Raw genomic sequence first — 23,623 nt, 5'->3', positions numbered from 1 at the left:
ACTTAAAAATTAAACTGGATCCTACGAAGAGGATTCAAAGTAAAGTACGTAAAATCACTGATTCAGCACTTAAGGCAGGGTTCATTTCAAATCGTGATTATCGATTTTTGAACATTAAACATCCAGTCTTTCGAACATCTATTTTCTACCTAAATTACATAAGGACCATGTCAATCCGCCTTACGGACCCATTACATCCACTCGTGGCTCAGTTTTAGAGCCCCTATCTAGATATGTTGATGAATTTATTAAATATGAAGTTTCCAAAAGCAAATCCTATATCCGGGACTCTAAAGACTTTTTGAACAAACTGGACTCTATTGAATCCCAAGATGGCCCTTTTATAATGGTCACTCTAGATGTTTCCTCATTGTATATATAGATTCCACAACAGGATACGATTGATGTCATTAGAACTGTTTTGGATGCACAACCTAAACTACAAACTGTACCTACTGATTTTTTAGTCACTTTAGCCACCTTAGCCATGTGTGAGAATTTTTTCAGTTTTGATGGCAGCCTCTTTAAACAAATTCGAGGTGTAGCTATGGGGCGACTTTTGCCCCCTCGGTAGCCAACTTGTTTATGATCTCGTTTGAAAAAACAAGGTTTGAGAATTCTCCTTTTGAGCATTTGATTCATATCTGGTGGAGGTACATTGATGACATATTCCTCTTATGGAGGGGCTCTGAAAATCAACTGACATCATTCGTCACGTGGCTTAATACATGTAACATCAACATACAGTTTACTGTTTCGTTTTCAAAGAAATATATTCACTATTTAGATGTTGAAATCACGATTGAGAAACAAATTTTCACTACAAGAACATATGAGAAACCTCTGTCCAAAAATACTTTTCTTGAATACGCTAGCTGTCATCCTAGACGCTTAAAAAACGGTTTACCGTTCTCACAAATGTTGAGACTGCGTCGGAATTGTACACTCAATTCTGAATTCAAGATACAGGCAACTCATTTAAGCAATAAACTCAAAGCAAGAGGATATCCATCCCAAATCATCAAAAATGCTTATAAAAGAGCAAAATACAACAACAGAGATCTTTTACTCAAAGATCAGGAACAAATCTGCTCTGTTCCAGAGGATCCGTGTGTTACATGTGTTTTGAAACACTCAACTTCTAGCTCTGAAATAACCAAAATTATTAGAAAACACTGGGGCATTATACAATCTCTTCCGGTCTTTAAAGATAACAGATTGCGATTTGCCTTTTCACGGGGAAAAAATTTAAAAGAATTTTTCAATACCAATGTTGCCCAACGATCTAACTTTTCTATGTCACCTATAGGGCATTTTAGGTGTGGACATTGCGTTTTTTGTGATTTTTCTATACAAACCAAAGAGTTCACCAATCCAACTAGTAAAATCACATACAAATTCAAACATTTCAGCACCTGCCAATCGGATCACGTCGTTTGTTATCATGTGTCCGTGCCCAAAGATTTATGTGGGTATGACAACCAGACCTTTTAGAACCCTTCTAGCCGAACATAAATCGAATATTAAAAGAATGCAAACCAAACAACCTTTGGTACAACATTGCATAGATGCATCTCATTCATTCAACAATCTCAAAGATTGTATTATTGACACAGTAAGCAAGAACAATAGGGGGGAAGACAGAACCTCTGTGTTAAAACGTCGTGAGACCTATTGGATTTTCACGCTACAATCACTAAAACCAAAAGGTCTCAACGACAAGATAGATTGGTCTGTCTATTATTAGTTCTTCATGGATTTTGTCCTATCTTTCACTAGTGACTGAAGAAGAAAATTTTTTTTTTTGTATGCTCTTTCTTGTGTCACGTCATCACGTCTTTACGTTTTTCTGATGAAATACGCCTTTTGCCAGCAGTCTTTTGATTGGGGTATTTAAATGGCTCAGCGTCTTTTGAAACTCACGCCATTTTTTGAAAAATAGTTCAGTAAGGAACCAGGTCACATTTGCTCCGTAAGTTTGCTGTTTTAAAACACTGTATTTAAGTATCTTGTGATCTAATGCATCCAATTAATGTTTATTGAATTTTGTTTTGTTCTCAGGCACTGTTTATGCTTTTCCCCTGACAAAGCCAGTGCAGGTGAAACGGTGGCCCCGTTGGGTTTTGAATGCAGTGCCGTCCTTCATCTAAGATAAGTGCCTTTTAGAATTTGTGCACTATCTATTGCAATTTTGGATGTTTTCTTATCTTTTCTAAAAATATTTAAAAGATTTATTTATATAATACTTAAAAATATTTAAAATATTAAAAAATACTAAAAAAGTAGTACTTTCACCACATGCCATAGGCCAATGATTGAGATCTTGACCGAGATTTATATTCGAGAAAAAACAAGGAAGGCAACCAAGTCACATCAAGGTCTGCGTGGGGGAAGCTCAAAGTGCCAACCTTGGCTCACAACTTACAAACCAAATACAGCGTAACATGTCAAAAAGCATGTCACACTGTATAGTGTTGTAGGGCGCTCTCAGTGTGAACCCTCAGTGATAGGAGCGCAGCTCCGACACTTCACTTCTGGGTCAAGGCAATAAGCCTCCACCCGCACACCATCATCGAGCGCCTTGTGTGTGCAAGAATCAAACCAATCAACAATCAAAGTGAGTAAATAAAACTCAACACAAACAAACAAACAAAAAATCACGGAATACTTTGATATGAGCATCCATGGGCCCCGGGGGGGGGGGGGTCCAATGAGATTTGACTCTAAATAAAGAATCATCCCGGGTACCCACCAAAATTTTGAGGAACGTCTGTTATACCCATCTGCATGGATGATCCATATCGCCACATGGCTCCGCTTCATCCTCATCTGGACTGACACCAAGGCCAGGTTTTATGAGTTTCTGACTTGGCTCAACACTCTTGACAGGCATCTAAAGTTTACTGCCACTGTTAATACAAACAGTGTCACCTATCTGGATACCAGGGTTAGCAAAGAGCAGGGCAAACTGGTCACTACTCTGTTTCGCAAACCTACGGATCAGACTTCATATTTACATTATACTAGTTGCCATCCTGTCCGGTTGCGCCAGTCGGTGCCCGTGGGGCAATTTCTCAGGATTCGTCGGATTTGCTCATCATTGAGTATAAGGCTCAGGCACAGGCTCTGTCTCTGCGTTTTAAGGCTCGTGGCTATCCTGAATGGATCATCAGAAGAGCGTACCGCAGAGCCCGCTATGCTAACCCTGAATTGCTAAGGGCTCCTGCCATCCGGCCACCTTTAGAGCAACAGGTGTGTGTCATATCATTTTCCAATCAAGCCCACCAGATAGCTAATATTGTGAGGAAGCATTGGCATGTTTTGGGACATCATACTATTTTTAAGGAGACCCCGTGTATTGCTTTCGCTCGTTCTAAGAACTTGAAGGACCTTCTGGCTACCAGGAGTCGGGCCCACAGTGGGGGCAGCCATCAACCATGTGGACACTGTGATATGTGTCATTTATCTCTGTCAATTTCTACCTGGCAACATCCCCGGACTCAACGCACTTACCACCTCAGAGCGCAAACTTCGTGTGACTCTAAATGGGTAGTTTATGTTATCATCTGCCCATGCGGTTTGTGCTATGTGGGACGGACCAGCAGAAGTGTCAGGGTCAGACTGCAAGAACATAGAAGCCGGATCCGTACTGGATCTCAGTCTGCCCCTCTGGTACCCCACTGTGCTGATTTTGGTCACTGTTTTACTGACCTATCTTGGTTCGTGCTTGAGCAAGTCCCTTGGGACTTCAGGGGGGATCGACAGGCCCATCTGAATCTCAGGGAACAATACTGGATTTTTCAATTACAATCTGTTCAGCCGAATGGCCTTAACGAAAGTGTGGAATGGAATACCATTGTTTAATAGGGTTTTGGCTCCCTTTGGATAATGGATTTTGGATGCAGTGTGAGGTGTGCTTGTGTGTGTGTGTGTGGGGGGGGGGAACTTTTTTGATTGTGGTGTTCCTATTGGTGGGTGTTCCTTGTTCCCTCCCTCTTTCTTTTCTTTCTGTTTTGTGGTTCTGATTGTGTTGAGTGCTGGCACAGCATGATTGGTTGGTTCGTGCATGATGTCATCTGTGGATCTGTTTTAGCCGGTGTGCTCTTCCTCCCGGGCACCCCGCCCTCCAGCCGTCCTCTCTGCTCGTGTTCTGTTGGAGGCCAGGTTCCTGAAGAAGGGCTCCTCCCGAAACCAGCGCGGTTGAACCTTTCCTCCTGGCGCGGTTTTTCCGTTTGTGTGACAGTTTTGGATAAGTACTGCTTATTTTTGGATATGTTTTTCACTTTTTGGTATGGTTTTTGATTTTGTTTGTGATTTTGTGCGTGCTTCTTGAGGGGGTTTGGCTGGCAGGGTTTGTGTGGGGGTCGCTCAGGTTGTTTGTGTTGAGTTTTATTTACTCACTTTGATTGTTGATTGGTTTGATTCTTGCACACACAGGGCGCTCGATGATGGTGTGCGGGTGGAGGCTTATTGCCTTGACCCAGAAGTGAAGTGTCGGAGCTGCGCTCCTATCACTGAGGGTTCACACTGAGAGCGCCCTACAACACTATACAGTGTGACATGCTTTTTGACATGTTACGCTGTATTTGGTTTGTAAGTTGTGAGCCAAGGTTGGCACTTTGAGCTTCCCCCACGCAGACCTTGATGTGACTTGGTTGCCTTCCTTGTTTTTTCTAGTTTAGGATTTGTTTGGCAAATCAGGAGTGTGTTGTTGTCGAGATTTATATTCAGCAGTCTTTGCTTGAATAATCGGTCTCTGAGGCTTGGCATTCATACGTTGTGTGATCACTCTCAGCGTTTACCTTAGAAGTAAATTTGTATGTTCTCATTTTATTGACACTTCTATAGTACTTGACTTTTGATATAAAGATATTCCTCCGTTAGATATAGGGAGGCAAGAAACTCTCCCAGCACCACCGAAGCTAGATCTAGGGAGGCCAGAAACTCCCCCAGCGCCACCGAAGCAATGATAGAATGCACAATCTCTTTGCAGAAGCGGGGCACCTTCAGTGCCACATTAACCGCCTTGAGATCCAGAATTGGTCTCTAATCTTCAGAGCCTTTCTTTGGAACGATGAAGTATATTGAGTATCTCCCAGAGCCCAAGTCGCCCTCTGGCACGGGCTTGATTGCCGCAAGATCCAGTCTGCACATTGTAGCCTGCACTCTGAGTGCCTTCTCGGAGCACACCGCTGGAGAATCCAGAAAGAATTCTGACAAGAGGTCAGAAAAACTCCAATTTGAGTCCATCACAGAGAACCTCTGGGATCCAGAAGTCCGAGGTTACTGTCTCCCATTCCACCAGAAAAGCCGAGAGCTGCCCTCCGATGCAGAAGAGAGAAGCTGGAGGCCTGGCAAAAGAACTGTTTTTTAAAGGGGGGGAGGGGAGAACAACTGCCGGCCATCTATTTGAGTACTGATGCAGGTGCAAAAAAGACGAAGATTAGGATGCCCTGAACTCCTGGCGGGGCGAGACCTGTTACCCGGCAAAGCCTTAGGTTTACAATTCTGAACATTTGCCATAAGGTCATCCAGACCTTAACCAAACAGAAGCTGTCCCTTAAAGGGAAACTTACTCAGAGTAGTCTTACAGGAGTCATCCCCAGACCACTGTCTGATCCATAGCATTCTCTGGGCAGAAACTGAATAAGCGCCCAACTTGGCAAAAACTTTCAGTACGTCATATAATGCATCTGCCAGATAATCCACTCTAGAGATGAGAAAGTCCAAATCATGCAACACAACTGTATTAGGATTGTGACGTAGTTTAGAGTGGCACACTCAGGCAACAAATAATGAGGCTGCCACCGCTTTAATACTGGCCGCCACAGAATCAAAAAAGGCGTTTGAGGATAAAATCTACATGCCTGTCCTGAACATCTTTCAGGTCCACCCCTCCATCCGTAAGGAGAGAGATACTCTTGGGCACCTGAGCCACAGCTGAATCCACCTTCGGGGATGCAAAGTGCTTGGTAAAGACAACCGCCATGGGATAAAGCCTTGCCATGGCTCAAGTGCATTTCAACGGACCCTCCTGGATATCCCAAACCTCTGATAGAATACAGACCTGGTCCAGGTTATCAGGAAAGGAGGTAGTGAGCAACTTCTGATTGCTCATCAAAGAACATTCTGCCTGGACCGGCTGATCAAGCTGCAGCTTTAATTCCTGCAGAGGAGATTCCGTAATCAGATCCTCAACGCAACAAGTTTTTAAAACCCTGCGCACTGAAGGATCGTCCACCAGGACCCAGGACTTACACGAATCTTGATCGCGGAGCTCAGTAAGATTAGCTATAACATTGGATGCCGCAGAGCCACTCCTGGGAGAGCATGGGAATGGAAAGGGTGCCTGATGCAATCGCAGGTATCACTTTATTGCGCTCTGGGGTCCTCGCCTGGGAGCAAAGAGAAAGAAAGACTTATGTCCAGCAGAGGGGAAGTTCCCATGGGTGGACTGGACAGCAGGCAGATATTCTTGACTGATGGGTGACGGCACCGACGGAGCCCCGGTACGGACAATTTTAGAGTGATTGCACTCTAAGAACTTAGAAAGTTCTAGCTAGGCCGCACCACGCAGCGCGAGTGCCTTCCCGCCCGACGGAGGCGCGCGGTCCCCAGTTAAGATAAGCCAGCTAAGAAGCCAACCCGGGGAGGTGGGAGGGACGCAAGAATATCTGCCTGCTGTCCCTGGATAACACCTGTTACGGTAAGTAACTGTGCTTTACCCCAGGACAAGCAGGCAGCATATTCTTGACTGATGGGTGACCTCCAAGCTAACAAAAAGAGGGATGGAGGGAAGGTTGGCCATTAGGAAAATAGATTTTATAAAACAGATTGGCCGAAGTGTCCATCCCGTCTGGAGAATGAATCCAGACAATAGTGAGATGTAAAAGTATGAACTGAGGACCAAGTAGCAGCCTTGCAGATTTCCTCAATGGACGTGGAGCGGAGGAAAGCTACAGACGCTGCCATAGCTCTAACTTTGTGGCACGTGACAGAACCTTCCAGTGTCAGACCCAACTGAGCATAACAGAATGAAACGCAAGCAGCAAGCCAATTGGATAAAGTGCGTTTAGAAACAGGATGACCCATCTTGTTAGGGTCAAAAGACAAAAAAAGTTGAGGAGATGATCTGTGAGGCTTAGTGCATTCGAGATAGTAAGCCAAAGCACGTTTACAGTCCAAGGTATGCAAAGCCTGTTCACCTGGATGAGAATGAGGCTTCGTGAAAAAAACAGGTAAGACAATGGACTAGTTAAGGTGAAAGTCAGACACAACCTTAGGGAGAAACTTTGGATGGGTACGCAGAACCACCTTATCATGGTGAAAAACAGTGAAAGGTGGATCGGCCACAAGTGCATGCAACTCACTGACCCTCCTGGCAGAGGTGAGAGCAATAAGGAAGATCACTTTCCAAGTGAGAAATTTGAAAAGTGCTGTGGCCAAAGGTTCAAAAGAGGCTTCATTAAGGCAGAAAGATCTACATTGAGATCCCAGACCACAGGAGGGGGCTTGAGAGGTGGTTTCATGTTAAAAAGGCCCCGCATGAACCTGGAAACCAAAGGATGAGCAGAGAAGGGTTTTCCATGAATTGGCTCATGAAAGGCAGCAATGGCACTGAGATGAACTCTGATAGAAGTAGATTTGAGACCAGAGTCAGACAAGGAAAGAAGATAGTCCAACACCAGGCCCACTGCTAGAGACGTGGGATTATGGTGATGCAAGAGGCACCAGGAAGAAAACCGAGACCACTTCTGTTGATAACAATGAAGGGTGGTCGGTTTCCTGGAAGCATAAATGATAGAACGGACAGGCTGAGAAAGAAGTGAGTGAACCGAAGTTAGCCCGAGAGATACCAAGCTTTCAGGTGCAGAGACTGTAAGTTGGGATGTAGTAGGGACTGCTGATGCTGAGTAAGCAGAGAAGGAAACAGTGGAAGAAGTATGGGCTCCCTGGAACTGAGTTGAAGTAGAAGGGAGAACCAGTGTTGCCTGGGCCACCGTGGAGCGATGAGAATCATGGTGGCTTGTTCCCAGGTAGAGGAGGAAATGCATAGAGGAAGAGATTGGTCCAATCCAGGAGAAATGCATCGAGTGCCAGACGGTGAGGGGAGTAGAGTCTGGAGCAAAACAGGGGCAGTTGATGATTGTGAGGAGCTGCAAAAAGGTCCACCTGAGGAGTGCCCCATTGAGCGAAAACGGACTGGAGAGTCATGGAATCGAGAGTCCATTCGTGGGGTTGGAGAATTCTGCTGAGATTGTCTGCTAAGGAATTCTGCTCCCCTTGAATGTAGACAGCTTTCAGGAATAAATGACGAGCTGTCGCCCAAGACCAAATCCGTTGGGTTTCCTGACACAACAGGCGAGAGCCCGTCCCCCCGTTTGTTGATGTAGTACATGTCAACTTGATTGTCTGTGCAAAGGAGTAGTACTTGAGGAAAGAGGAGATGTTGGAATGCCTTGAGGGTGTAAAACATCGCTCGGAGCTCCAGGAAATTGATGTGATGTTTCTTTTCCTGGGCAGTCCAAAGACCCTGAGTTTGGAATTCGTTCAAGTGAGCTCCCCAGGCATAGGGGGAGGTATCTGTGGTAATGACTAGATGATGAGGAGGTAGATGGAACAGTAGACCTCTGGATAGATTTGAAGATGTCAACCACCAGCGTAGCGACAGTCGAAGAGACGATGTCACAGATGTGTTGTGAGCAAGGATCTGTCGCTTGTGACCACTGGGTTGCAAGGGTCCATTGAGGAGTGTGCAGGTGAAGACGTGCGAAGGGGGTGACATGCACTGTCGATGCCATATGTCCCAAGAGTACCATCATATGATTTGCCGAGATGGTAATCTGTTGAGACACCTTCAGGCAGATGAAGAATGGTCTGACGGTTGGATGGCAGAAACGCCCTCATGAGAACAGTGTCCAGAATGGCGCCAATGAATTGAAGTCGCTGGGTTGGAATGAGGTGCGACTTGGGAAGATTGATTTCGAACCCTAACAGTTGAAGAAATCGAATGGTCTGGTTGGTGGCAAGAAGAACCGTCTGAGGGGAATGAGCCTTGATCAACCAGTTGTCCAGATAAGGGAAGACTTGAAAATTGTGAGCGTGGAGATAGGCTGCTACCACAATCAGACACTTGGTGAATACCCTGGGAGAGGAGGCCAGACCGAAGGGTAGCACCTTGTACTGGTAATGAGTGTGATTGATGAGAAAGCGTAGATATTGTCTGGATGCTAGATGGATAGGAATATGTGTGTAGGCCTCTTTGAGATCGAGGGAGCATAGCCAGTCGCCCTGAGTGAGAAGAGGGTAAAGTGAAGCAAGAGAGAGCATTTTGAACTTCTCCTTGACCAAGCATTTGTTGAGATCTCCGAGATCTAATATAGGTCTGAGGTCTCCGGTCTTTTTGGGAACTAGAAAGTACCGGGAGTAAAATCCCTGACCTCGCTGATCTGGAGGAACTTCTTCGATGGCATTGAGAAGAAGGAGGGATTGAACCTCTTGAGTGAGAAGGAGGGATTGAGTCTTGTTGGAAGCAGACTCTTTTGGCAGGCCTAACGGAGTAGGAGTCTGAAAATTGAGGGAGTAGCCGTGGGCGATGATAGAGAGCACCCATTGATCGGTGGTAATTACCTCCCATCGGGCCAGAAAAATTTGGAGGCGACCTCCGATAGGTTGTGGAAGAGGACATGAGGGAGGAAGACTGGCTATGCCCTGGAGAAGAGAGTCAAAAGGGCTGAGTGGGTTTAGGCTGAGCAACAGGTTTTATTGCAGGCGGCTGTTGTTGGCGAGCCTGTTGGTGCTGTTGCTGCCGCTGTCTCCAAGGCTGAGGAGGATGAGGCTGAATTGGCCGAGCAGAGAAGCGACGCTGATACGATGTCTGCTGCCTAAAAGGACGAGCAGGAGGGGGTTTCTTTTTGTTTTTCAATAAGGTATCCCACCTCGTCTCATGAGCCGAAAGTTTCTGGGTGGTGGTATCCAGATATTCTCCAAACAGCTCATCACCCAGGCAGGGAGCATTGGCAAGGCGGTCCTGGTGGTTAACATCAAGTTCGGAAACGCGAAGCCATGCTAATCGTCTCATAGCTACAGACATTGCAGTAGCTCGTGATGTTAGTTCAAATGTGTCATAGATGGAACGGACCATGAATTTCCTGAGCTGCAAGAGACTGTTGCAGAAAAGCAGAAAGTTTGCTGTCTGGAATATATTTTTGAAAAGTGGCCATCTGCTGGATAAGATGTTTCAGGTAAAACGAGAAGTGAAATGCATAGTTACCTGAACGGTTGGCCAACATAGCATTCTGGTAAAGCACAGTTACTTACCGTAAACAGGTGTTATCCAGGGACAGCAGGCAGATATTCTTGACTGATGGGTGACGGCACCGACGGAGCCCCGGTACGGACAATTTTAGAGTGATTGCACTCTAAGAACTTGGAAAGTTCTGGCATGCCGCACCGCGCACGCGCGAGTGCCTTCCCGCCCGACAGAGGCGCGCGGTCCCCAGTTATGATAAGCCAGCTAAGAAGCCAACCCGGGGAGGTGGGAGGGACGCAAGAATATCTGCCTGCTGTCCCTGGATAACACCTGTTACGGTAAGTAACTGTGCTTTATCCCAGGACAAGCAGGCAGCATGGGTGACCTCCAATCTAACAAAAAGAGGGATGGAGGGAAGGTTGGCCATTAGGAAAATAAATGTTGCAAAACAGACTGGCCGAAGTGTCCATCCCGTCTGGAGAATGTATCCAGACAATAATGAGATGTAAAAGTATGAACTGAGGACCAAGTAGCAGCCTTGCAGATTTCCTCAATAGAAGTGGAACGGAGGAAAGCTACAGATGCTGCCATTGCTCGGACTCTATGGGCCGTGACAGAACCTTCCAGTGTCAGTCCGGTCTGAGCATAACAGAATGAAATGCACGCTGCCAGCCAATTAGACAACGTACGTTTAGAAACAGGACGTCCCAATTTATTCGGATCAAAGGACAGAAAGAGTTGGGGAACTGATCTGTGGGGTTTCGTACGCTCTAGATAGTAAGCTAGAGCCCTTTTACAATCCAAAGTATGCAGAGCTTGTTCCCCAGAATGAGAATGAGGTTTTGAAAAGAAAACAGGCAGAACAATGGATTGGTTGAGATGGAATTCAGAGACAACCTTAGGGAGAAACTTTGGATGTGTACGCAGAACCACCTTGTCATGGTGAAAGACCGTAAAAGGTGGATCTGCAACCAGTGCATGAAGCTCACTGACTCTCCTGGCAGAGGTAAGAGCAATAAGGAAAAGTACCTTCCAAGTGAGAAACTTGAAAGGAGAGGTAGCCAAAGGTTCAAATGGAGGCTTCATTAAGGCGGAAAGAACCACATTGAGATCCCAGATAACAGGAGGGGCTTTAAGAGGTGGTTTCACATTGAAAAGACCCCGCATGAACCTGGACACCAGGGGATGAGCTGAGAGAAGTCTTCCATGGACCGGCTCATGAAAAGCAGCAATGGCACTGAGGTGGACTCTGATGGAAGAAGACTTAAGGCCAGAGTCAGACAAAAAAAGCAAATAATCCAACAACGTCTCCACTGCCAGGGAAGTGGGATCAAGATGATGAAGAAGACACCAGGAAGAAAATCTCATCCACTTCTGATGGTAACATTGCAGAGTGGCTGGTTTCCTGGAGGCATCTAGAATGGAACGAACGGGCTGAGACAAAAGAGTATCATGAGAGGTCAGCCCGAGAGATACCAAGCTGTCAGGTGCAGAGACTGGAGGTTGGGATGTAGAAGGGTCTCCTGATGCTGTGTAAGCAGAGAAGGAAACAGAGGAAGAAGAAAAGGTTCCCTGGAACTGAGTTGAAGTAGAAGGGAGAACCAATGTTGCCTGGGCCACCTCGGAGCAATCAGAATCATGGTGGCTCGTTCCCTCTTGAGCTTGAACAAGGTTCTCAACATGAGAGGCAGAGGAGGGAAAGCGTACAGGAACAGATTGGATCAGTCGAGGAGAAATGCATCCACTGCCAGACGGTGAGGAGAGTAGAGTCTGGAGCAGAATAGGGGCAGCTGGTGATTGTGAGGAGCTGCAAAGAGGTCTATCTGAGGAGTGCCCCATTGAGCGAAGATAGATTGTAGAATTACAGGATCGAGTGTCCACTCGTGAGGCTGGAGAATTCTGCTGAGCTTGTCCGCTAAGGAATTCTGTTCTCCCTGAATGTAGATAGCTTTCAGGAAGAGATGGTGATCTATGGCCCAGTCCAGATCTTCTGGGCTTCCTGGCATAAGAGGCGAGAGCCTGTCCCCCCTTGTTTGTTGATGTAGTACATGGCCACTTGATTGTCTGTGCACAGCAGAAGGACCTGAGGAAAGAGAAGATGTTGGAAGGCCTTGAGGGCATAAAACATCGCTCTGAGTTCCAGGAAATTGATGTGATGCTTCTTTTCCTGGGCTGTCCAAAGACCTTGAGTCTGGAACTCGTTTAAATGAGCTCCCCATGCATAAGGAGAGGCGTCGGTGGTGATGACTAGTTGATGAGGAGGTTGATGGAACAGAAGACCTCTGGATAGATTTGAGGATATCAACCACCATTGTAGAGACTGACGAAGAGATGATGTCACAAATATGTGTCGTGAGCAAGGATCCGTCACTTGGGACCACTGAGTAGCAAGGGTCCATTGAGGAGTGCGCAGGTGAAGACGTGCGAGGGGTGTGACATGGACTGTGGATGCCATGTGACCCAAGAGTATCATCATTTGTTTGGCCGAAATGGAATGTTGTGGAAGCACCTGCTGACATAGAGACTGAAGGGTCTGAAGACGATTGGATGGTAGGAATGCTCTCATGAGGAGAGTGTCCAGCATCGCTCCAATGAATTGAAGTCTCTGAGTGGGGATGAGATGAGACTTGGGTAGATTGATCTCGAATCCCAGTATTCGTAGAAACAGGATGGTTTGGTTGGTGGCCAGGAGAACTGCTTGAGCGGATGTGGCCTTGATTAACCAGTCGTCCAGGTAAGGGAATACCTGAAGGTGGTGAGAGCGTAGAAAAGCAGCTACCACAATAAGACATTTGGTGAACACCCTTGGAGAGGAAGCAAGACCGAAGGGCAGCACCTTGTATTGGTAATGACAATGATTGATCATGAAGCGAAGATACCGTCTTGAGGTTATATTGATCGGTATGTGAGTGTATGCCTCTTTGAGATCGAGGGAGCATAGCCAGTCGTCTTGATTGAGAAGAGGATAAAGAATGGCTAAGGAAAGCATCTTGAATTTTTCCTTTACCAGATGTTTGTTGAGATCGCGAAGATCCAGAATAGGTCTGAGATCTCCTGTTTTTTTGGGTACTAGAAAATAACGGGAGTAGAATCCCTGCCCCTTTTGATCTAGAGGAACTTCTTCTATAGCGTTCAGAAGGAGGAGGGATTGGACTTCCTGAATAAGGAGGGCAGATTGAGGACTGTTCAAAGCAGACTCTTTTGGCAGGTTTTGGGGCGGAAGAGTCTGAAAGTTGAGAGAGTAGCCGTGGCGGATGATGTTGAGGACCCAATTGGTCCGAAGTGATAACTTCCCACCGGCTGAGGAACAGAGAAAGACGACCTCCTATAGGTTGAGGCAGGAGAGCAGATATAGGAGTACTGGCTATACTTTGGAGAATTAAGTCAAAAGGGCTGTGTCTTCTGCTGTGGAGGTGGCTTCACAGGCTGCTGTTGCTGCTGTTGTCTGGGAGGCTGACGTTGTTGCTGCCGCTGACGTCTGGGTTGCTGAGCTGTTGCTGGCAATGGGCGAGCTGTGAAGCGGCGTTGATAGGCTGACTGTTGTCTAAAAGGCCTTGCTGGGGGAGGCTTTTTCTTATTTTTAAGCAGGGTATCCCAGCGTGTCTCATGAGCAGAGCTTTTGAGTAGTCGAGTCCATGGATTCCCCAAAAAGCTCATCCCCTAGGCACGGGGTGTTGGCTAACCGATCTTGATGATTAACATCAAGTTCAGATACCCTAAGCCAGGCCAGGCGACGCATTGCCACAGACATTGCTGTCGCTCTGGATGTAAGTTCGAAGGTGTCGTAAATGGACCTAACCATGAACTTACGCAGTTGAAACAGAGACGACAAGCAATGGTGAAAGGATTGTTGTTTCCGTTGGGGAAGGTACTTCTCAAATGAAGCCATGGTGGTAAGGAGATGTTTAAGGTAGAAAGAAAAATGAAAAGCATAATTACCAGCTCTATTTGCCAACATTGCATTTTGGTAGAGCCTCTTACCAAATTTATCCATGGCTTTACCCTCTCTGCCAGGAGGTACAGAAGCATATACACTGGCTCCTGAAGATTTTTTAAGGGTGGATTCGACAAGTAAAGATTCGTGTGGAAGTTGAGGTTTGTCGAACCCAGGAATGGGAATTACTTTGTATAAAGAGTCTAATTTACGTGGGGCCCCTGGAACCGTTAAGGGAGTCTCCAAATTCTTGTAGAAAGTCTCCCTCAAGATGTCGTGAAGAGGGAGCTTCAAAAATTCCTTTGGAGGTTGGTCAAAGTCAAGGGCATCCAAAAAAGCTTTAGACTTTTTGGACTCAGCCTCCAAAGGAATAGACAAAGAGTCACACATATCTTTCAAAAAACTCGAGAAAGATGAAGTGTCATGCCTAGAGGATGGGTCAGGTACAGCAGAATCATCCTCATCTGAGGAACATTCACCTTCAGAGAGAAAGGGTTCTTCTGAATCTCCCCACAGATCAGGATCCCTGACATGGGAAGAACGGTCCCGAGACTCTGGAGTAGATGGTTCTACATGTCGGGTTTTGCGCACCGACTTACCCGATCTCATCGATACCGAGCCAGGCGATGTAATCGGTGGCACTGGTGCCGAAGTCTGCACCAACTGATGTTGAGCTCTCGGCTCCGGTGCGAGGACTGGCATCGATACCGATGAGGTCGAGTGAAGCGGTACCGAAGGAGTGGATACACACAGCACAGGTTGTTCCACTATCAGCACCGGCTCAGTGCGGACCGGCACCGGAAGGTTCGGTGCCATGATACCTGGAAGGAGCTGTTGTAATTGCTCCTTGAGCTGCACCTGGAGAATGGCCATAATACGGTCATCGAGGGATGGCACCGGTACCGCCTTTTTCTTCTGCGGTACCTGCGGTGCCGCTCGACGCCCCGGAGATGAGGAGCCCGATGTCGAGGGACTCACCTCGATAGGGGCGGAGCGCTTCCGCTGGCGCCTCACAGTCGGCAGGATTGGACTCACTGCACTCGAGACCGGAGGACGCTCCAGCGGGGAAGGCTTCTTAGCCGGCTTACCTGAATGCTGGGACGCCGGTGCGGTGTTGCGCGGCGTCGAAGAAGAGGGTGCCGACTGAACTGGTGCCGAAGCCGGAGTCAATGGAACGGGATCGGACATTTCGGCACCGAACAGTAATCGCTGTTGTATTTGGCGATTTTTTAAGGTTCGTTTTTTAAGTGTGGCACAGCGGGTGCAGGTGGAGGCCTGATGCTCAGGATCCAAACACTGTAAGCACCAGTTGTGTGGGTCCGTGAGAGATATAGGCCGAGCACACCGCTGGCACTTTTTAAACCCTGGCTGAGGGGGCATGAACGTAAAAACGGCTTCAGCCAAATCGAAGGCCGAGGCCTCGATGGTGGCAGAAGGCCCCGCAGGGGAAAAGCCAAATTTGACTAAAAAAAGAAAAGTTTGTTGTTTTTTTTTTTTTACAAAAATTAAAGAAAAAGGAAACAGGCAAAAAGCCAAAAAGGTTTACGCGAGCGGAAAGGCAAGTCAAAAAATTTTCAACAGCCGTTGAAAAAACGCGTCTTCTTAGCTCCGCGGAAACTAAGAAACTGGGGACCGCGCGCCTCTGTCGGGCGGGAAGGCACTCGCGCGTGCGCGGTGCGGCATGCCAGAACTTTCCAAGTTCTTAGATTGCAATCACTCTAAAATTGTCCGTACCGGGGCTCCGTCGGTGCCGTCACCCATCAGTCAAGAATATGCTGCCTGCTTGTCCTGGGATAAAGTCATTTACCAAATTTGTCCATAGCCTTGCCCTCTCTGCCAGGAGGGACAGAAGCATACACACTGGAGCCTGCAGATTTCTTCAGGGTTGACTCCACCAGCAAAGATTCATGTGGCAGCTGGGGTTTGTCAAACCCTGGAATGGGAATAACTTTATAAAGCGATTCCAGTTTTCTTGGAGCTCCTGGAATGGTGAGAGGAGTCTCCAGATTTTTATAAAAAGTTTCCCTTAAGATATCATGAAGGGGTAATTTCAAAAATTCTTTAGGAGGTTGGTCAAAGTCCAAAGCATCAAGGAATGCCTTGGACTTTTTAGAATCAGACTCTAATGGGATTGAAAGGGTGTCTGACATCTCCTTAAGAAACATAGTGAAGGAAGTGTGCTCTGGCTTACTAGCAGGATCCAAAAAAACTCTGTGGAGTGACGATGTTCCTAAATGGACTTTATTTGAAAGTATCAAAGTCCATTTAGGAACATCGTCACTCCACAGAGTTTTTTTGGTTTTCTCTGGATTTTCTTCTTTGTGGATATTTTGGGGTCAATTCCTTTTGTTTTTTGCTTGTTACTAGCAGGATCCTGCACAGATGGGTCAGCCTCATCCGATGAAAAGTCATCATTGGTACCGAGAGGGGTCCTCTGAATCATCCCATAAATCAGGGTCTCGTACCGATGGGAGGCGGCCCTGAGATAAAGGAGTAGAGGATTCGGTATGTCTGTTTTTACGTACAGATTTGCCAGAACGCATCGACACCGTACCTGGTGAATGTAAAGCGGTACGGGTGTCAGAAGGCGGTACCGGCTTGGAGACTGAGTGAACAGCTCGACGTAGAGACTTAGGTTCTGCCGACAGAACAGGCATAGACATGGAAGAGGCAGATTTAAGCGGTGCTGATAACGTCGATGCCGACAAAATAGGCTGTTCGACGATCGGTACGGCAGGCTCAGTGGGTACCGACACTGGAAGGTTCGGAGTTAGCAGAGCCGGGAGAAGGTGTTGTAACTGCTCCTTAAGCTGGACCTGGAGAATGGATGCTATACGCTCATCCAGGGATGGTCCCGATGGCACCGGTACCGCTTTTTTCTTACTCGGTACCTGCGGTGCAGCTCGACGCTCAGGCGAAGTCGATGCCGATGAAGAGGCAGAAACTTCTATGGGAGCGGAGCATTTACGAGGCCGGCGCGCAGTCTGTAGCACTTGGCTCACTGCATGTTCGACTGGCGGGCCGGGAACTGTAGGGGATGGCTTCTTAGCCGGCTTACCTGTGGGGTGCGACATCGAAGATGTATCTTGCGGTTTTGAAAGCGCCGGTGCCAACTTTGAGAAAGTTGCCGATGTCGGAGTCGATGCCGGTGGAACTTCCATAGCGGCACCAAAAAGAAGCTGCTGTTGAATCTGGTGATTCTTCAAAGTTCTCTTTTGAAGAGAAGCACAGCGGATGCACGTCGCAGCCCTATGATCCGGACCCAAGCACTGAAGGCACCACTTGTGCGGGTCGGATAATGAAATAGGGCGTGCACACCGCTGACACTTTTTAAAACCCGGTGAAGGGGGCATGAAGGGAAAAACGGCAGTAGCAAAATCGAAGCCCGAGGCTTCGATGGTGCCAACAGGCCCCGCCGGGACCGACGGAAAAAAGTCGAAAAAAATGGACTTTTTGTTTTGTTTTAACAAAAGAAAAGAAAAAAAGAACAAGAGGTTCATGAGGAAAAAATACGCGAGCGGGAAGGCGAAAAAGGATTTTCCAACAGCCGTTGGAAAACATGCGTCTTCTTAGCTCCGCGGAAACTAAGAAACTGGGGACCGCGCGCCTCCGTCGGGCGGGAAGGCGCACGCGCGGTGCGGCCTAGCTAGAACTTTCTAAGTTCTTAGAGTGCAATCACTCTAAAATTGTCCATACCGGGGCTCCGTCGGTGCCATCACCCATCAGTCAAGAATATGCTGCCTGCTTGTCCTGGGATAATTCAGTATACCACAGGTATGGACTTTTTAACCAAGTATGCTTGATAAAGCATATTCACAAATTCCGGGGAGAAAAGGTCTTCCGCAGCAAGAGCCGCCCTCTGCGCCTCAGACTTAAGAGTGCTTGGAAGACTTATGGAGACTTCTCCCTGGAACCACGCTTGCGTTTCATCGAAACGCTGTCAACATTCTTCTGAGGATCCCCCAGTGCGAATTTCGTGGCAACTGAGGCAGAGGACCCAAAAAGGGACTCCCTTATGTGGAAGGCACTGCATCCGTGCTCACCTCGCCCCCCTCGCAGGCAGCGGCGCACATGAAACTTGACTGCGAATCATCCATCCATCAGCTGCAAACGAGGCATGAATCCATGCCAACATGTCCTCAGGAAGCCATGTGAGAAATCTGAGCAAAAACGAAGCTCTAAGTGCAAAAAATATAGTTTTATTCAAATTGGGAAAATCCAAGATGGCTGCCATGGGTGCCGATTTTGCCCTAAAACAGCCTGGGAAAAGAACAGGAACCCCTGGAAAACGGTGATTTTACAATTTTAGAGGTGGGGAGGAGTAGCACATGCAGGTAACCCACCAAAATCCCCTTTTGAGGACCCCCAAAATCGCCAAACCAGGCTAGCAAGCTGTTACTCACTGTTCCATTGTGTTGTATGGGAGAAATGGAAGGCAATGATGAAACAGCATGTAGGGAGATCTGAAGCTGCGGCAGTAGGATTTCAGATCTTCTGACTGCCCCGCCTGCCCGACCACAATGGTCAGCGACCACCACCTCCAGACGCTGCACCACTTGGCAGAGGCAGGCAGTCTGGCCCTGATCCCGGACACACCTTCACAGAACCGCGCAGTCTGCGCTCCACCCACTAGCGGAATAACCTGGGGTGAGCTAGCTCTCGATCCCAGAGCCCCGATTTGACATGCAGGCAATCCAAGGGGCTTACTGCAGGAGCAAGGACCCCCCTCCCAAAGAAGCAAACTTTCTCCAAGAGTCTGCCATCTCCTGCTGTAAGGATGTCTCCGCAGGGACCCTCCACAGCACGAGGGCAAAACCCACGAAAAATTATCCAAAATAAAGTACTGAAAATTTAGAAATGAAAAATGAACAGAATAGATAAGCTCCTACAGTCTGGCATGTAGGAATACAAAACTGAGATCCAGGAAGCATGCTATAGTAGGAGTCAAGACTTCTATAATTTGACGTTTCCTACAGCTCCTGGCAGGCCAGGATACACAATACCAACTAGTCCCTGTACAAAGTGAGATTGTACACTAAGGTTCCTGTACTAGATAAGAATGTGTCAAGATTCTTTTCTTAGGTAACTAATACATTTGGTGTGGTCAGTGACAGATAGTTCCATTTTGAAGGTAAGGGAGCATTTGAACCCCCTGGTTTCCTTTTCAGCCACAGTGGAGATATATAATTTAGCACATAGATTTCTAAGAAATCTGATAGTGAAAAGCTTTCCAACCCTTTAACAACCGAAATAGAAAACTAAAGCATCAGTTTAAAAAAAAAAAAAAAAAAGACAAACTGAAAAAGCAGTTAATACAAGATATCTGAATTGTGTGTGAATGTTTATGAGTGGGGTCTCATGATCACCTCTTGGAAAATCATCTGGGTTCTTTCCAGCAATAGCAAGATCCCAGTTGAGATTTGCATCACCCACAGCTATCCTCAACTCAAGTGTTCAACTAAATACTACAGAATTAAAGGCTGAAATATCCTAAGATTTCATGTAGTAAATCCATCAATATTTAAAATAAACTATGTAAGCTACCAAACATGCGATTCTACTAGAATTGCAACATTCAGATTTCACTTTTTATTTTTTACCCATTTACTTAGAATCCTAATTACCTTAGAACTGCAAAAAGTGGTATCTTTGTCAATGGATGTACTGCTCAGCAGATCTTCTGAATCTATAAAATAAACACAAGATATAGACCAATACACAAGGGCATTATCCCCAAATACTGCAGAATTCAGTAGTAGCTAACTATTCAAAGATTTATCTTAAAATTTTATCTTACAACTTACTTCCATAGCATTATTAACTTGACATTGCATGTACAACAAACTTTTAATAAACTTGAAACTTGAACTTGAATATAGTACTGCTGCCTCTGAAAACGCTGAACAGCCCAAACACTACAGAGCTAGTATCCTCAAAAAAGGGACCCCCCAAAAAAAAATAACCACACCACACACGTCACATGTAAGAACTGAAACCTTGCCAACCTAAGGAGAAATTAGTCCCTACCTGCTATTTTTCTTGTGGTTTTTTTCAACACATCTGTCCAGACAAATAGAGCTATGCCCATCTATCAGCAGGTGGACACAGAACAAGTTTCCAAGTTTAATATGTATTTGATTAATCGCTTATATCGACTTCTAAGCGATGTACAAAAGATAAAAATATTGAGTTACAATAATCAAAGGGGAACAAATTATATAAATATGACTGACAGGACAAAATTAATTGATACAGAAGGAAGGGGTAGGTGCAGAAATACAATTTAAAATAGTAAAGAACATAAGGGAAAAACGTTAGGGAAGGGAAGAGCAATAAGCTTCAGAGAATTTAGAAACCAGGGTTCAATCAAAGCACCTGATATAAACCTAATTCACTGAATTAAGATCTGAGATAAGAGACAGTAATCACTATCCCAATTCAGAGCAGGATTCTCAAAAACCCACATTAAAAAGTGATGGTCTGCTAACGCAGCCATTTTGATAGCGAATCTTAAAAAAAAAAAAAAAAACGACATTCTCAAAAAAATAAATCACGCATCCAAATGAGGTTGGCGGATAGCAGAGAATATTTGCAAAATATGCATGTGCCCATCGCTGGTGATAGCGATGGGTACATGCGCTGAAAAATTAAAAAAAACACACAATAGCAGCAGAGATGAACACTCTCCCGCTGCCCTAAAATCCTGACCACACACCCCCATCAGGAAAGATGCCCACTCTCTCCTGCTGCACTAAACTCCCCACCATGACCTGACGCCCCCCGTAGGAGAGATGCCCACTTTCCCCCAGTTTCAAGTGAACCCCTCTCTTGCCACCCCCCCTCCGCCTTACCTCAAAATAGATCCAGAGAGACATGGCCACCCTCCTCCCAGCTGCTACATCATCTAAAATGGGCCTTCCCCTCCCCAGAGCATCTTGGGATGCACCAGGGAGAGATCTGAGGCTCTGACTGGTCCAAGTTGTTTAAGGCCCCTCCCAGCAGCTGGGAGGAGGATGTCCACATCCCTCCGGATCTATTTTGAGATAAGGGGGAGATGGCAGCGGAGACGGGGAAGGGGTGTAACTTGAAAGCAGGGGTGGGGGCGGTTGGGTCACAGCAGGGAGTTTAGTGCAGCAGGAGAGAGTGGGCATGACTTCTTAGCTCTGCAGAAAACTAAGAATTGAGGAGCCACACGCCTACGTCGGGCAGGAAGGTGCGGTCAGTCACAAACTTTCTAAAGTTCTTAAAGTGCCGATGCACTTTTACAGCTGTCCATACCGGGGATTCATGGATAAAGTCACCCACATGTGAGAATATGCTGCCTGCTTGACCTGGGATAACAGTGTTATATGTTGAAGTAGCTCACTTATGAAATACTTGGTCTTTGGTTTTACAGACCATAACTCATGAAGCAGCTAAAAACATTTACACAAGCTTAGGTACTTACTTATTTGAACTGGCAGCAATTAAACTGCAACTTTGATAACATGAGAATTGCCATACTGGGACAGACAATAAAAGGTCCATCAAGACTAGCATTTTGTGTCCAACAGTGACCTGAGGTTGGTAACAAGTACCTTGTAAGATCCAAAGGAGTTAAACCAAGGGTCTCAAAGTCCCTCCTCGAGGGCCGCAATCCAGTCGGGTTTTCAGGATTTCCCCAATGAATATGCATGAGATCTATGTGCATGCATTGCTTTCAATGCATATTCATTGGGGAAATCCTGAAAACCCGACTGGATTGCGGCCCTCAAGGAGGGACTTTGAGACCCCTGAGTTAAACAGATTTTATGATGCTGCATCTTAATGGCTTATGCATGTTTTAGGAAATTATCCAACCCTTTTTAAACCCTAACTAACTGCTTTCACCACATTCTCTAGCAAAAAATTCCAGAGTTTAATTACATGTTGAATGAAGAAATTTTCTGTTTTAAATCTACTACTTAGTAGCTTCATCATACCCCCTAGTCCTATTATTGAAAAGAGTAACAAGAGATTCAAATAACTACCCATTATACTCGCTCAGTATATTATAGACCTCTTATATCTCCCTTGAGCAGTCTTCTCCAAGCTGAAGAACCCTAGTCACTTTAGCTTATCATAAGGAAATCATCTCATCCTTGTATTATTTTCATCACCCTTCTCTGTACCTTTTCTAATTTTGTTATATATTTTACAGATGCAATGACCAGAACTGCATGCAGTATTTAAGGTGCAGTATTTAAGGTGGAGTGATACAAGGGCATAACATTCTCATCTGTTCCATTCCTTTCCTAATAATTCCTAACATTCTATTTGCTTTCTCAGCCACTGCCACAGACTGAGCTGAGGGCTTCAAAGTAACCTCAATGACACCTAGGTCCTTTCCCTGGGTGATGACTCCTAACTTAGACCCCTGCATCACATGGCTATAGTTTGGGTTCCTCTTTCCTTATCCATCACTCTGCACTTGCTCACATTAAAATCATCTGCCATTTTGATGCCCAGTCTCACAAGGTTCTCTTGCAATTTTTCACAATCCTCTTGTGATTTAAACTACTTTGAACAACTTTGTGTCATCAGCAAATTTATTTCTCACTAGTTACTCCGATCTCTAGATCATTGATAAATATATTAAAAAGTAGAGGTCCCAATACAGACCCCAGGGAACCCCATTATTTACATTCTCCATTGAGAATACTGACCATTTAACCCTACTTTCTGTTTTTATCTTAACCAGTTCTTAGTCCATAATAGGAATTACTTCCTATCCCATGACTTCCTAATTTCCTCAGAAATCTTTCACGAGATACTTTGTCAAATACACAATATCAACTGGCACACCTTGTCCACATGTTATTCACTCCTTCAAAGAAATACAGATTGGAGAAGCAAGATTTCCTTTGACAAAATCCATGCTGGCTTTGTCTCATTATTCCATGCTTATATGTATATGCTCTGTAATTTTGTTCTTTATAAAATAGTGTGAACCATTTTGCCTGGTACTGATGTCAAAATCACCAGTCTATAATTTCCCAGATCACCCCTGGAACCCTTTTTAAAATTTGGCATTATGTTGGCTGCCCTCCAGTCTTCCAGTAACATGATGGATTTTAAAGATAAATTACAAATTACCAACAGATCTGCACATTCATTTTTCAATTCGATCAGTACTCTGGGATGTACCATAAGGCACATCTGACCATAAGACGCACCCTAGATTTAGAGGAGGAAAACCAAGGAAAAAATATTCTGAACCAAATGTGCCTCTGAACCTAGCCCCCTAGAAAAATAGACAAATGATAGATTTTGATCACTAAATTGAAATCCTACCTTTGTTGTCTGGTGATTTTTGGTTGCACTAGATCAGGGGTGCCCACACTTTTTGGGCTTGCGAGCTACTTTTAAAATGACCAAGTCAAAATGATCTACCAACAATAAAATTTTTAAAAAAAACA

The 23,623-nt window shown here is 45.8% G+C and overlaps 1 protein-coding gene across 5 annotated transcripts in view; it reads right to left on the bottom strand.

Moving 5' to 3' along the window:
- Positions 1 to 23,623, bottom strand: part of RNF17 (ring finger protein 17) — a 510,797-nt gene that overhangs the window by 453,416 nt on the left and 33,758 nt on the right. For all 5 annotated transcript variants that reach the window (XM_033948471.1, XM_033948470.1, XM_033948472.1 and 2 more), the window contains exon 5: positions 19,811 to 19,872. In XM_033948471.1, the coding sequence (XP_033804362.1) occupies positions 19,811 to 19,872 (62 nt within the window). The remainder of the gene's footprint in view (positions 1 to 19,810; positions 19,873 to 23,623) is intronic.

The sequence above is a fragment of the Geotrypetes seraphini genome, chromosome 6 (assembly GCF_902459505.1).
Source record: "Geotrypetes seraphini chromosome 6, aGeoSer1.1, whole genome shotgun sequence".
Taxonomy (NCBI): Eukaryota; Metazoa; Chordata; class Amphibia; order Gymnophiona; family Dermophiidae; genus Geotrypetes; species Geotrypetes seraphini.
The sequence above is the reverse complement of the archived record's forward strand: the minus strand, read 5'-3'. Positions and strand labels throughout refer to the sequence as shown.